Below are 15,775 nucleotides of genomic sequence, written 5' to 3' on the forward strand. Positions count from 1 at the left end.
ACATTTCGCATCTGCTTTACCAATTGGTGCGATGCAGATGTTGCAAGATGTAAACATCACAAACTAAACATTCAGTTTGCTCTTTTTGTCTACATCCGTACAGCCACGCTTGACTGTAATGAGTCAAAAAGAAAAAAAGCGGCGTCATGTCAGTGCTGATTTGCCTAAGATTGCCTCGCTTCTCTGACTGCTTGTGTTTAGAGCATTGGCATTGTCGAAGTCGTAATCTTACAGAGCAATGTCGGTCAAAGATTGATGAGGGGAAGACGAGCACACACTATAGTCATGGTCTCATGCTACTTTGAGATTCTTGAGATTCTTACTCACTTCGCCATTTTATATTAGTGCTTCAGCAGAAATATATTTTTTTACAAAGGAAATAAGCCGAACACAATGTTAAACATAGCTATGCAGATGTAACTTGCATTCCTGGCCTCAATATGTCTCAACAAACGCAGTTCATATTTTTATAAATACTTGGCCAAGCTTTGAATAAATCACGTCAAGATGAGTCCCTGTTAACCATATTATGTATTTTTTTGTTCATATTCGTTATGTTGAAAGGCACTCTGGAAAATGAAGGAAATCTCAGAGTAATGTAGATATAATAGAGACAGATGAAAAGGGAAAAACAAATAAACCGTGGCTCATTGCAGTTGAATAAAACAATTGATATTTAAACCTTCAGATTATTGTAAGTATATCCTTTTATTGGCATCATCACTGAGAACGTAAAATCGATTTCACCATTGAAATGTGACTCTTGCAGTAAGAGGTGGAAGTCCTTCACTCACGCCTGCGAGCCACTCAGTAGAACGTGTAGCACCTCTAAGTGCCTTGCTGAAGGGTACATTAATAAGGTTAATTTAGGAGAAGGAAAGGGAATCACACACACATCATGCTATTCAGATAAATCTGATATTACATCCTTCAACAGCGACTCCGTTTACCCTCTGCTCTCACTTGCAATCTGCTTTTAAAACGGAAACTTTAACGGTGTCAAATTAAAATCATGCTTCTCTCGCACAAAGGGGGGCAGTGTTGATTCACGATGTGATCCTTCACAAACTTTCATAGTGTTGGATCCTTATTTTGGTGAGTAGTTGCAGTGGTCCAATTGGTAAAAGGTATAATAATGCTCATCATGTAGAGTACATCACTATGTAGTTGCCAAGAACTTCAGCCATTGTTGTGTAAACTGTTCTTCCAGCTACTTCTCTGAGTGACTTAACACGCCATCATGTGATGCAAAGCTGCATTGCAGGACTAAATAGGTTGTGAAAAGTTGGAAAGCTTTCTGACTTTGGCAGATATACCAGCAACATCCCACAAAATCATCTCCGAGGTGATGTCAGAACTGTTTTTATCTCATTTGGCTTATTATCACAGGTTATATTAATTTACAGTAAACTTAAATATTTAACATTGTACCAATAAGATTAAGCTTTTTTCGTGAGAGTTTGACTTTCTACATACAGTAATGATATTGCAGGGACAGTAACTGGAGTAAGCTGAAAGACTGTGAAAGTAGTGTAATAGATGTAATCAGCCAACACTTTATACGTCTTACTTGCCAAGTACATTGTGCTAACTACATGTGCCTACGACGGTGTTACTGGCTTGCCATTTCTGTGCTGCGGTACTATGCTTATGTGTATAGATTTGAGCATTTATGTATCGCTAAGTAGAAAAAAGTTCTGCTATATGTACAAACACTAATGCACAGACTTAATACCAGAATATGTGCAAAGATTGACACAGTAACACACAAGCATGCACAGACACACAGAATTATTAAGAAAATGCCTTAATCTTGCCTTCTCAGTTATAAAATGATGAGCTGAAAGTCTGTTAAATCACAATGTGCATATTTCCAATCAACCTCATAGAAGCAAACAGACCAAAAATGTTTTTTTTTTGTTGTTTTTTTATGGTCAGTGGAAATATTAAAAACATTTAGTTCCAAGTTGTGCTCTAAAATAAAGCTACTGGTAGACAAGTATTTGGATCTATATCGAGTGTACATCTGCTCCTGAAGAGAAACAAACAAACAAAAAACAAAAACGTGCAGATATAGATTGGGAAATATGTGCACAGTAGTGCATGATTCTCTTCTCATTGTGTTGCGTAAAAAGACTTTTTGGTAAAATAACTACATTTAGGGCATTTTTAGGGAAAAGTTAGGCTTAATTGTTTAGCAGCATTAGCACACAGTTTAAAATGATCCTTGTTTGATTGTAAGTGTAAACTTTTAAAAAATGTGTCCTATTTCTCGTGAGTGTTTGGTCCTTCACATGTGTTTAATCCTTTGAATTGTATTACAAAGACTTGACAATATGCCTGTCACACACACACACACGACAGCATGGCATACTGTGTAAAACAAGCTGCGTCAACAGGCTGATGCAGGTTGTCTCAGATGCATGGTTTGTGACACAACACAGTGTTTTTATTATAATGTGTCCATGATTGAATCATGGGCATTGTTATTGTCCTCAAGCTGGCCTCGAACTGAGTACTTCTCATTACAGGCAAAACATACTTTACAATACAGAAGAAATGCAGCTAGCATTTACATTATGTTGCTTTGGACACATTTTTGGGGATATGCAGGCAAATGCCTCAGACAGAGTAGGTAAGTTGTACGGATAATCCCTTAATAAAGACAGACACAAAGCTAGAGCCATGAAATGACAATTTTTGAAAATGTGAATCTTATAAATGTGTGCCATTCTCTCTCTATCTCTCACTCTCTTTGTCTCTTTGTTCTGTTGTTCCTGCCTGTAGTGCAGATAAAAACCAGCAAGTCCGTGCTGTTGCAGAAATGTCTTAATATATTTGCTAGTGCTATTAAATTACAGTTATATATTTTCATGTTGTTAGTGTTTGTAGTCAAAATATAATGCTGATGCTCGGTACATGTATCCTACGTTCAGCCTTACTGTGGTGTGAAGGGATCAGCCAAGAGAGTGCAACGATCACTGTGTTGTGTAAAATTGTAAATGCTTTGTGATAAAAAAAACCCAACAACAAACAACTTCAAACAGAAGAGGACTGATGTCTATAAATGGTGCATGGTCTGGATAAAATGGGACGCTATGATTTGTTTTAGTTGTTTGTTTCGTGATCTGTAGCAGCACAATCGGACTGTTAGGCTCTCAGACTTTTTTTTTTTTTAACAGTGTTTACTCCCAACCAGAGATCCCCAGAGAGAGAGCCGTCTGTGAATATAAAGGAAAATGACAAAAAAATAATAATAATGGGGAAAAGCACTGTTAATGTTTCAGTTGTGCCACAATGATTGTGAATGTGCGCAAACTGGAAGATGCAACGCAAGCATAATGCTGAGAAACCATCTAAAAAAAAAAGTGAAATAGTGACATCTCTGAAAGTATTTTCAAAGCTTACAGTGAGCTGGATAAAATGGGGGTGTTGTTGGTTTGTTTTTCAAGCTTACTGTATTGATGTTTACGACATTGAGACTCTGAGTTTTTCTCTCTTTTTTGCCATGAGCTTGTTTATGTCATTGTGAGCTTATAAATGTTACAGACACTTTAGAAGAAGCACTTTGCACACACACACACACACACACACACACACACACACACACACACACACACACACACACACACACACACACACACACACACACACGTTTTAAAAAGTACTCAGATTTTGTATTTTCAGACTCAAGTGTGAATTACTTATTACAATATGTGTTACAACATGTGATTATGTTTAATAGCCAGCACAATAATCAAACCACAAAGAACTGAAACTATCAATAAGCTTGTACAAATGTCATGTAGATAGAATGTATTTCACACTAACCGGTTGCTAGAATGATCTATTGTAATGGAGTATTTAATATTTTTTATCAGATTTATGAATAGATAAAGCAAATAGAACTTTTACAAAGTTATATCAAAATATAGGCAGAGTGAAATAGTTTTATTTTAACTATCTTCTCTTGTTTTTTTTTTGTTTTGTTTTTTTCCCCCACTGTGCTTTTCCTGCGTCTCAGTATTGATAAGTGCATTTTGGGTAAAGCTATTTTATAATGATGCGTTCTGGACGTGGGCCTCTTGGTTTTGCATCGTGTCTAGGGTCATAGTAATGTGTCTGGAGGAGATCTGGCTGGAATTTCTCGAGGTTGTCACTCTTTATCAAACAAGGAACAATGAGCCACACTTTTCTCAGCTAGTTAGGGAAATATCTTAATTCTTGACTTGAGTGCAGCAATTGTTAGTCAGGTTTTTTTTTTTTTTTTTTTTTTTTCATGATGTTCTGTGGCGCCACTCTATTTTCCTTCCTGTGTTATTTATTTGTTTATTTAGAGCCCTCAGATCACCCCACCACCTCACCTGACAACCGTAAATTCGGAAGCATCACCAATATGTTCTCCGTTATGTGTCATGCAAGCTCATAAAACTGGAATAAGCCTACATGCTGGATTTAGAAACATTTGCATTGTAGTCTCAAGACTGAAAAACAGTTTGTATTGAACCCAGCAAATCATTATTTTTTATTATTATTGTGCCACAGTCTTATATCTTTGGAGCCTTGTCCTCATGCGTTGGCTGCTGTTTTACTCAGGGCCAAGAACTGTAATGAGCTTTGATGATCTGCTATTGTTCTTTTACCAATTGAACCTTTGTGGTGTTGTATGTGTGATCACTAAGCTCTTGACATGTTACACAATAAATATATGCAGCATTTGGTGTGTCCTGTCCGTCACTTTGTTTTAGAAATACATTGGATTGATCTTAATACTCCCTCTGATCTGTACATTGGAATCGTTATTCCACCCGTTTAGTGCTGATGCACGCGCAATCGAGATTGTGTTATGGATTATTAGTAATTTGCCATGGCATCTTAACATGGACCCCATTTAGCATGAAACTTAATATAGTCTTCATAGACTCTCATTAAGTCACTAACAACGGTGCCATTTAAAGCACACCAGCAGCATGATGTCAGGCAAAGGTCAACTCAGATCAGCACCATGACAGAAGAAAAACAGAAATGAAGAAAAACACACAGCACATTGTGGCGGGTGTTAACGTGCAAATGGTTTTGTGCACATACGCCAGAGTAAAGTGGGAATAGCATGCATGTGCTCCGTGGAGGGAGACTGGGTTGTTTGTGAGCAACACAGAAGAACTTTGTGTGAACGAGTTCACAAGTGTGTTGATTTTCTCGCTGCCCGCTGGTGGAATAATCAGAGAGGAAAGGGCTGCAGAAACAGTTTGAGGAGAAAGCATATTGGACAATTAAGACAGAAGCTGTGTACTGCGCTGCTCTGTGTGGGGCTGATTGAATCAGAGAGACAGCCACTCACAGCTCTTTGTCTCAGGACATTGCAGGTAATTACCCATAAGTCACTGTTCTCCTGTATTGGATCTTCAGCCCAATTACGCCCACACAAGCCGCCCGCCTCAGCTTCATTTATTACCTCCGGTTGCTTGTTGACCTTTTCTGGACACACAGTCCAACGGGCAATACGGCTACATTGCACCGAGCAGAGCAGCAGGTGTTGCACCTTGAGGTTTGAGACAATGTCTCAGTCATTGAGCTGCACATTCACATCATTATGCAGCTGCTGCCATAAAAAACAAAAACAAAGTACAAAGAAAAAGAAAGAGAAAGAGATTAAATGTAAAATAAGTCAATTGTGACTTTATCTCCTCATTTAATATAAGCAAAGAAGTATAGTATTATAAATGTTGTCTGTACAGCATCTGGAATATCATCAAGTTTACCCTTTAACACACAAATGATCATATTTAGTCATTTCCAGCCATTTTCAGCATCTCCTTCAAGTGACATGTTAATATTCAAACAGACACAATGCATAGTGGTAGTAAACCATATTTGGGCAAACAAGACATTGTATAGTGGAATCACTGAACTCAATATGGTGCGTAGTTAATATTTGTCACATGTGAAACAGCACTCTTGTACTCGTGGTTGACAGTTGTGGGTTTGGATTTCGGCTGAACCTTTCTGTGCAGAGTGTTCATGTTCTCCCCGTGCATATACGTTGTCTTTTCTTCTGTGGATGCTCCAGTGTCTTTCAACAGTCTGGAAACATGAATTTGGAATTAATTGCTCACTCATCTGTGACTGTCTGTCTTTTTGTATCTCTGTCCTGTGATGGACGGCCAACCTGTCCAGGGTGTCACCTGTCTTTGCAGATTAACTGGGATCCACGTCCGTGACCTTGAATCAGATGAGACGATATAGAACATACATGATTCCGCAAACCCCTCGGGGGGAAATTACCAAGTATTTGAAGCTGCTTCAGTCAAAGAAACAGTTCAGATTAAACTGAACAGTGACAACTGGGTAATCCTAATCCAAAGGAATTGTCAATCAGCAATTCAAGGTTTGTTTTTGGGTTTTTTTATTGTTTACTCTTGTTTTATCATCAGTTGTCAGGCTAATGAACTAAATTGTTGAACAATGAAACATGTGAAACAATTTCCGGCTAAATAGGATTTAAAAAGAATTTTACATACATTTTTAAGGATGATCTACTGGTGCAATTATTTATTAAATTATTCATTCTTGAAAGCATTCACTTCTATTCTCTTTTCTTAGCAACAGCAAATATTCAAAACACCCAAATGAGCTTGTGGTGCATGTACATATACACAAAAAGAAACATTATTTGGTTCACTGGAAGTAAACCTACAGGAAAAGGTCAAGTTAGTTTAAGAAAAAATCATAAAGGACCGCCAAGGCACCTGTTAAAGTTACATTTACAGTTACAGTTACAGCTCGGCACAGTTATAAAAAAGAAAAGATAGGCCACTCCATATCAGTTCACTATGTACAGGCTCTATCAGTATCATCATAAAAGAGTTGATGTGTGTTGGTGGTTGCATGTGCAGAGCTGTATTGCCATCTGCTGACAGATGTTGAAAAAAGGTTGGAGATCTTTTTTTTCCCCCACCTTCCTACTTGGTTGATATATGCAGGCTTGTAAATGACAACACGGTACAGCTTGTCAATCTCTGTGCATTGTTTTACTTGTGATGGACTGGCGAACTGTCCAGGGTGTACCCCTGCCCTCATTTATACTAAACTGGGATTGGCTTCTTTTTTTTTTTATTTATCACGATAAAAGGTTCCTCTACTTTTCTCCAGTCTTTCACAAGTTTCTCACACACTCTCAACTATCTCTGCGGCTCTCTCTCTATTTTCTACCATATATATTTTTCAATTTTAAGTCTAAATTTTACTCTATGCATTTCTGCAACATATAACTTACCCTGTCAAATACAGAAGTAGTGGAGGCTTTTTGATCTACCGATGATGTGCAAAAAAATAATCCCTAGTGAGCTGACATATTGACCGATCGCTTAAGTAAGGGTTAGTCTTAAGGTTGAGTGAGGCAACGGATCCATGATTTGCGCAGCACAGTCGTCCAGAAACTACGATATAGATCTGGAATAGAAAAGAGTGTCTTTACTGGAATTAAAATTTCAGAAGCTAATTCTGGATAATTCAAATAACGACACTCATGAGAACAATATCCTGTGTTTGTAGGTCATGGTAAGGTACTGTGATCATCTGGGAGGAACTCTGCTGAGTAAAGTCCAATGACTCTGACCTTTATGTTTCCAGAAAAACTCCACAGCTGAACAAAAGTTATTTTTCTCTGTGGTGAGAAGTGATTAGAAAAATTATGTAGCCTGCTGATTTTTTATTTTTTTTGCAGCTTTCACCCCCAAATATCAGCTTCATTGTTACACATATCCATTGGTACATGCTGTTTATGTTTTACAATGTCAATAATGAACACACAAACTCACTAAAGATAAGTAGCACCATCTTTATTTTAATCGTCTTGTTCATCTCTCTCTTGTGTCAGAGTGTCAGCTCAACACAGTTCTCTGTACGTGCATCAGGTATTCAGGGTGATTGTCACCTTCCCACTGAAACCATCATTAAGTACAGAGTGTATTCCAGCGGTTACTCATTCAATGCTTTCATATTTCACTTCATCCCTCACTACTGGGCTACTTTCAAAAAACGCTTTGTATAAATGTATGCAAATTATAAGCTACATAGAAAATGTATGCAATCAAGAAAAAAAAAATAAACCAAAATAAAAAATCCAATAGGAATGCTAAATACTCCATATTTGAAATGTGTGACTTTATTTTTTGTGTGAAAGCCTATTTACTTTACTGTTATGTGCCAAAGAAAGATGATCTATAGCATTTATTACAGACACACATTTGGTCTGGTCTGGTTTTAGATCCTGTTTTTTTTTTTTTTTGCCCAGTGGTGGGCCAGTGCTTCAGGGTTTTTTTTGTTTTGTTTTTTTTAATACTAAGAATAGGCAGCACTAGATAATGCCTATTTTACACTATCAGACTTTTGTTAATATAATTTCTTATTCTTTCCAATGTATCAGTGTTTTTTGCACATTCTTTGTCATTTTCTGAACTCTAAAAGTTTAAAGTGTTAATCGTGTTCTTGAAGGACCCCCTCTTTTCTCTCCTGCCTGACATCAGTCAGACACCACTAGCGCATAGTTTATGTGCCTGCTTTCATAAAGGATGGAGAGAACAAAACAGAAAAGGCCATTGGCGAACATGATGACCACATGCACTGCTGAGAGAGGAGGAAAGGAACCCACTGACGGACATGCTGAGGCAGATAAAACAAGAACTATTCTTCAGTGCGTGCTGAGAACGTGTGATACGCTCGGGCTGATGTTTTTCTTGCCTTGTGTTGTCTCTATCTGTGTTGGGCACCTCTTGTTTATCTACTCCATATGCCGACTGTTGATTGATCTCTCCTCTCTCAGAGTAATACTTGTTGGTAAAAAAGAACGCTGAGCCCCGATGTTGCTGGTTGGTTCTATGTGTGAAGCTGATCTCTGGACCAGCTTACAGCTGCTCTCATGCTCAGCTAGCAACACCTTGGGGTCAGGCTCACTGGGCTGTCTGAGGCTGGTGTCAGGCAGCAGGAGGCAAGCGTCACTGTCAGGTCTCCCTGACATTATCGGCTATGTTGCCTGTCAGTCCGTGTCACCGTCAGGAGGCTGGCAGCGCCTCATCACAGTGTCAGAGACCAACTGGCTGCTCGCTCTCTGCATCGCCAAACAGCCTGCGTCAGTGTCAGCATCAGCTAGTCTTAGGAGAGGCTTCGTTGTCAGAGCCTGCTGCCCTCTGTCAGCTGTACTTTGACTTTCACCTCATCTTTTCGGCAGCTCAAGGCGCACCGGCATCTGCGTGAGCACCCTGTGACATCACCTGCACAGGCTCTGCTTGCTGCATCTGGCCTAAATCTGCACGATGTTGGTCATGTGCCTGTTGCTGAACACCTTGTTGACCATGACCATGTCCATGGTCAGAAGCAGCATCACCATGGCTTCCATGATGATGACCATGGTTGTGATCATGGCCATGACCAAAGCCATGGGAATGAGAACCATGATCGCCATGGTGCCCATTGCCATGACCGTGATGATGTCCATGATGATGACCATGACCATGACCATGACCATGACCATGACCATGACCATGACCATGACCATGATCATGGTTATGTTGGTCTTGATCATGGTTTGCAGGAGAAGCAACATCTGTGTCAGGCTGTGCATCTGCTTTCTCTTTGCACTCCTCTGGGATCTCAGCACTCTGCAAAAAAGAATCAAATTCATAAGATACTGCAGCACAGTACATTGTCTTTTAATGGCTCTCATTGTGATCTATCATCTATCTTTAAAATAAATATCTGCAGAGTTAGATGTGATCTATACCTCATACGCGCACTCGCCACATAAACGCTTGCAATATGTGTCTTTGATTGCACCCTCGATGTGGCCCTGTCCAATGATGGAGTATGGAAGTGAGATTTGGTTGGTGAGACGGCCACACCTGATGGTGGAGAAACAGGTTAATGCGAGGTTAATGACAGATTGGGAACAATGATATGATAATGACAATAGATAAAGGCAAAACAAAACATATAGACCTGATTTCCCTGATATGTGAAAGAAACTCTGGACATAACAAACCTGTCGTAAATGAGAAAGTCATCCTTGTCTCCATTCAGTGCCTGCCAAACATCAGGCTGCTGCTCCTCCTGTTTGTAGAGTGTGATGTTCTCTGAAAGTCTCTGGGCCATCATGGAGTGCAGGCGCTGTGCCTGCTCCCCCTGGTGGTTCACAACCATGTAGACAACATCCTTCAGACCGTCACTCTCCATCTTCTGGCGCAGGCCGTCCATTCTGCTCACATGAGGACAATATCTCAAACATCATTTTCAAAGTAACAAACTTACCAATAGTTCCCCTCTGAAATAGAAAAAAGCATGTTCAGAGGAAGGAACGAGGCTACAGTTGCAATGCTTAAAGTCTAGACCAGGAATGTCAAACATAAGGTCCATCAGCAAAATGTAAAAACTGCAAATATTCTTATGTTGTCACCAAAAAAAACCTGAAACAACTATTCTTTCTCATTTTACTACAGGTGGTCATGCTGTTTGAGTCAAGTATAAGACAGACAGAACACAGCTTTGAAATATAAGCTATTACATTACTGATGCATCAGTGAATGTGGCCCAGTGGCGAATAAAGTAGCATTAAGCAGGCATCCTAAAGACGGAAGAAATTTGGATCTTTCAGAAGATTTACCAATAAAGTTTAAATTAAATTCCAATCATTTCAGAAGCAACTAACTTTGAAGAAAAAAAAAAATTTCACTTTTTTTTTTTTTGCACATGTGATATCAAATGGGATAGTATTTAAACATTCTATTGAAAACAATTTCAACTAATTTGGGTTTTGTATAAATGTAAATGCCAAATTTTTCTTGATCTATTTGTGATTCTTTTTATAACACAAAGGAAAGCATTTGGAGTTATATAAAGGTTCTTGTACAATGATTTTACTACTCCAGCATACTTTAGATCACACTGAGCTGTATTTAGCCTCTGAACTAAAATGAGTTTGACATCCCTGGTCTAGCCTGCTCTAAATGTGACTTGGATGGAGTGTTTTGTTTTTGTTTTTCTTGAGTGGCCGCCAAGGTGGAGGCCTGGTGATTAAAGACGTGCATATACCTGGAAGCCTGCACCAAACAGAACAGTCAGCTGGCCTGGAGAAGGGCCACCACCGTCACCCGGCCCATTGACGCCTGCATGGGATACGCCTCCCCTATCTTCCAGGCTGGAGGCTGCTGACAGCGAGGCCCGCCCCCATCACTCTCTGCCCTGCCCCCATGGAGCAGGCAGAGAGTGAGGAGCAGGCTGAGGCACGCCCACATCTCTGTGGTGCCCTCTCACTGCCCCGATCTGAGGGAGGGGAGAGAGAAATTGAGAGGGGACAGAAAGGGGTGAAAGAGCTGAAAGAAGCTGGCCTGTACACAAAAATGACACGATTGTAATAGAAAGAGTCCATTTTCATAGTCTTCAGAGGAAGTTCCTAACTGGAACTAGTCTTTACTCTGGTTCAGACTGAATACAGAAGTGTGCATTGAACTAATCAGTCGACTACAAGTCACCGATCCCAAATTTAATCTCACTGTTACAGTAAACACAACCAAAAATGGCAGTGTTGAATTTAAATCTACATTTCTGCATTCTGTGACTACAAACATGAAAAGTACAAACATCAAATTATCCTTTTCTTTTTTCTTCCAAAAGTTGGTCACTAACACACTGCATGCACATTTACACTGTTTGCATTTATTGCATTTAGTAGAGCATTTCAGTGTCCTCCACTGAAATATGTGTTTTTATCAGTCTATTTCCCCCACCTTTGCTGTTAAATCCTTCTTACTCACTTTTCGTTCTAAATTATCTAACAAAATGTAGTAAAGTACGTCTCTTACCCCTGGGTTAAAAAGTTTCCTTCCCTTAGTTCAGCTCTTTGTCACTGCAACTCCTGGAACAAAAACAAGCCTCTTCCTCAACTGCTCCCCCCTTTTATACTCCGCCTGTTGTTTTTCTGTCAGGAAGGAGGACAAAGTTCATGCACAGCTGTATGCTGATGCCTGCAGTTCTTTCAAGTTAAAGAAGACACTGTAATGAAATCCCCTCATGTGGAAAGGACACAAACATTTATCAAGGGAAATGTTTAGTACCAACTGGCAGATAGATAAAATTGAACAGGACAATGAAAACAGGAGGAATCATTTGCTTCTGTTGTGAGTGACTTAGGTAGTGGCTAAATCATTGATTTCTTTGTTAAACATCGTGCATTTTGTTGGATCAAGTTTTTCAGTAAGAAACATGGAACAACATTGTGCAAGTCCCTTTTTGCTGAGGGAGGGGAATGAAAAAAGAACATTGGGTGGGACTCTGGTCAGTGTCCAGTAAGCCTCGGATAAACAGCTTGAAAAAAAAGAAAACTAAACTGAACAGGCTCATGCACATGAGACATGCTTTTACCAAGGCAACCTAACATACTTCACCAATAAACACATGACAATGTTACCAAGGTGTTCATGAAGATATAAGACCCCAATAAAACATCTGTATACTGTTTATAGTAGCAAATAATGAAGTAAAGTTTATCATAGAGTAAGAATCTGGGTCAGACACGTAACAACAGAGAGCTGAATGATAAATTGTGTGTTTTAACGTAAAACTAACGTTTTGTGGAAGAACAACCAAAGCTACCAAATACAATTTAAAATTTGAGGGACTTTAATGAATTATTTTGATATATATATATATAATCACGCTTTAGGAATTATTACCCACATCTTGCACATTTAAATATGGAATGACTTCGCATCAAAAAAAAGTAAGACACTGTTCTATTATAGACTTGTTATGTAATAACATTAAAAAAGTCTCAAAGTGCAATTAACCAGACTGTCTGTCTGCAGATATAGGCCATGCAGTTGGGAATACAGAGTGAGATAAGTAAGTTCAAAAGTCATTTCACCTTCAAGATAGTGAGTCAACTCAGAATCGATATGCTTTAAAACTCAAGTGACATAAAGTCTTATCTGATCATAAAATAAGTGCTATCTGTTACGGATGTTCCGACCTGCCCATCTGCTTTTTGTCTCCATGTATAAGTACTGTATATTGCCTGTGTGGAAAGATCTGGGCTGTATTTTGTGTAACGTTGCTGAAGTGACATGTGTTCTGCTCATGGTGTCAGTGCACAGAGTAAATGGGGTTGCCTGCAGCACTTCGTCAGCGCGGTGAGAAATCACAACTTCAGGCAGAGTATCTGTCAGGTCATACAGTAAAGGACAGCATGCGACTTAGAGTTCTCCAAGTTTATTCAATGACCAAGTGTTATTCATTAACAGTCTGGTGTTGAGTTCATGTCCTCTTTCAGGACTGTGTGACCTTGATATGACAGCATAATGTTAGAGATTTGATAGATTGTTTGATAGGAGTTTTGTCAAACTGGCTTCATATGATCAGTGATAAGCTACAAGAGAAGTTCTTCAGGCATTGAGATCATACAATAAAATAAAGGAAAGATAAATGAAACAACTTATCGAAGTAAACGCTATTGGATATTTATGATTTGATCAAACATGACCCGGATTACAGTTGTTCAATTTTGATCATGTAGTATATTTTCATGTTTTTCAGAAAACATTATTTGAATCCCCCCCGGGGATCTGCACCCATGATACCATACATAAGTTATTGCTAATAAATTGAACCCCTGCTTCCAAATTCCCTCTTGTTACAGAGCATTAAGTTTTAGCATCAGCAATAACTCCAAGACTCCAAAGTAATTTACATCTTGATGATATACTTTCCAAGGTGCCTTTAGGAGACTGTACTTAAATGTAAAAGCAATGCCATGAATGAGGATTGAACCCCCACCTATGCAGATCACTTTATCAACATCTATAGTACAGAACTACCCTGACGGTGAGTCACTATAGGGACCTATTTGAGTTTTTCACATTTGATTAAAGTTGAAAGAAAAACAAGTGTGCAAAACAGAAAATGCGACATAGGTATGATCCTTTCAGGACCAAGTAAGTCATCTCAACCAGTATGCTACAGAGACACCTAGAGGCCACAACAGTGTTATGCACAATTTAATTTCTCATTTGTGTAACATATCAATCGAATACTGAAAAAAAATGAAAGGTCGTGGCGTGATCAAGAATCTTTTCCATCTATCTTCTATCCTGGTTATCCTATCGGGGGTCACAGGGTGCTGGAGTCGATCAGAGTGTACTGTGGCCAGGGCAAACACATATAGACAAACAACCAAACACTCCCATTCCCAGTGGCAATTTAGTGTCACCAATTGACATCACATGTCCAAAGATCCAAATACCAGGAGGATAGCCAAACACACACACCGAGAAGATACAAACTCCGCACAGATCAAGGGCCATACTGGAACCCATGACCTTTTTGCTGGGAGGCGAGAGTGCTAACCTCTGGCCCACCGTGTGTCCTCTTAAGAATTCCTCTGCTAGGTGTTTTGGCCGCTACACCAGAGAGCCAGACTGTGGTTGACTGCACGTTTATATTTTTCATTTTCCTAATGGGTAACTGAGCAAAACACATCTTTGAATCTCTGGCTCGCCAGCTGCCTTTAGATCCATTTGTCTTAACAACAATTATATACATCAATATGTAAAGCAAGTGTATACTGAAGCCTCTTTAGGGTTTTCTCCATTGTGTTGAGTGCAGATATGAAAAGTGTTTAAAGAAGGTGCTGCTGAGATTTATATGTTTAAAATAAATTTTGTGAAGTAAAAAGAATAGAACAATTTTTTGCATCTACTGTACAGTTTTATCAACAAAAGAAAAGGTGTCAGTGAAGCAAAGACTGATACTAATTCGAATTCTGACCCATTAAAAACACCCATCTGTCTGTGTTAAGAATTGCTGAAAGCAATAGTAGAATGATTTTATAACATTTACTAGACCTTCCACCCAGTGATGGAATTACACTGTGAACAGTTAAACACAGGACAAATTGCCCACAATGTTATTAGACTGGAAACCCAAACTGAAAATATTTCATATCTAAAACCTGTGGTTTAATTTTAATTAATTAAATATAGTGATGCTGGTTAATATGCGTAGCGCTGACCTACTGTATATTTTCAGGCTGTGAGCCTGACACTCTCACCTCACAACAAGAATGTCATAGGTTCAAATACTAGCAGGGCCTTTCTGTGTGGATTTGACCTGTTTTTCCCGTGTGTGTGGATTTCCATCGGGTACTCTGGTTTCTTCTCACAGTCCAAAACCATGCACATCAAGTTAAATAGTTATTCTATATTGGCCCTAGGTGTGAATGTGATGCTGATATGTTTTCCAGAGTGTATTCTGCCCTGGCCAGCTGCCCAGGATAAAGCAGCATCAAAAATGGATGGATGGCAGAAGACACAATACATCATCACAGAAAATATCCCAACCCAGATGAATACAAGCGTACTCATCTACGCATGTCACAAATCAGATTCCAAACTCAATCTAACAATACGACTCTATAACTCCTCCCTGTAATTTAATTTAATATGACTTATTCAATATCACTTATTTAACTTTACCCTGCCGTACTGCTGCTTTAAGGTCTATTCTTTTTATTCTGTATTCTTTTCTGTGTGGAGCAACTTGATTAATCCAACAGAGATTATTAAAATATTTCTATTCTATTCTATTCTATTCTATTCTATTCTATTCTATTCTATAAGGCTGAGTGAGCTGAGTGATTTCTATTAGTTTTCCATAGAAATATGTATAATTTTCAAGGGAGTAATTAGGGAATTGTGCTAAGCATTCGATCTAACAGTATCTAAGCCGA

At 39.0% G+C, this 15,775-nt stretch overlaps 1 protein-coding gene across 1 annotated transcript; it reads right to left on the bottom strand.

The window, feature by feature from the left end:
* Window positions 1-7,826: 7,826 nt before the first annotated feature.
* selenop (selenoprotein P) lies at window positions 7,827-12,067 on the bottom strand. Its single transcript, XM_080466866.1, has 5 exons — window positions 11,856-12,067; window positions 11,086-11,316; window positions 10,040-10,252; window positions 9,782-9,899; window positions 7,827-9,659 (listed from the first exon to the last, which is right to left on the bottom strand). Exons 2-5 carry the CDS (start codon window positions 11,286-11,288, stop codon window positions 9,231-9,233), a joined length of 963 nt encoding a protein of 320 aa, XP_080322992.1. The 5' UTR covers window positions 11,289-11,316; window positions 11,856-12,067; the 3' UTR covers window positions 7,827-9,230.
* Window positions 12,068-15,775: the final 3,708 nt, after the last annotated feature.

Source organism: Lipophrys pholis, assembly GCF_963383615.2.
Source record: "Lipophrys pholis genome assembly, chromosome: 7".
Classification (NCBI taxonomy): domain Eukaryota; kingdom Metazoa; phylum Chordata; class Actinopteri; order Blenniiformes; family Blenniidae; genus Lipophrys; species Lipophrys pholis.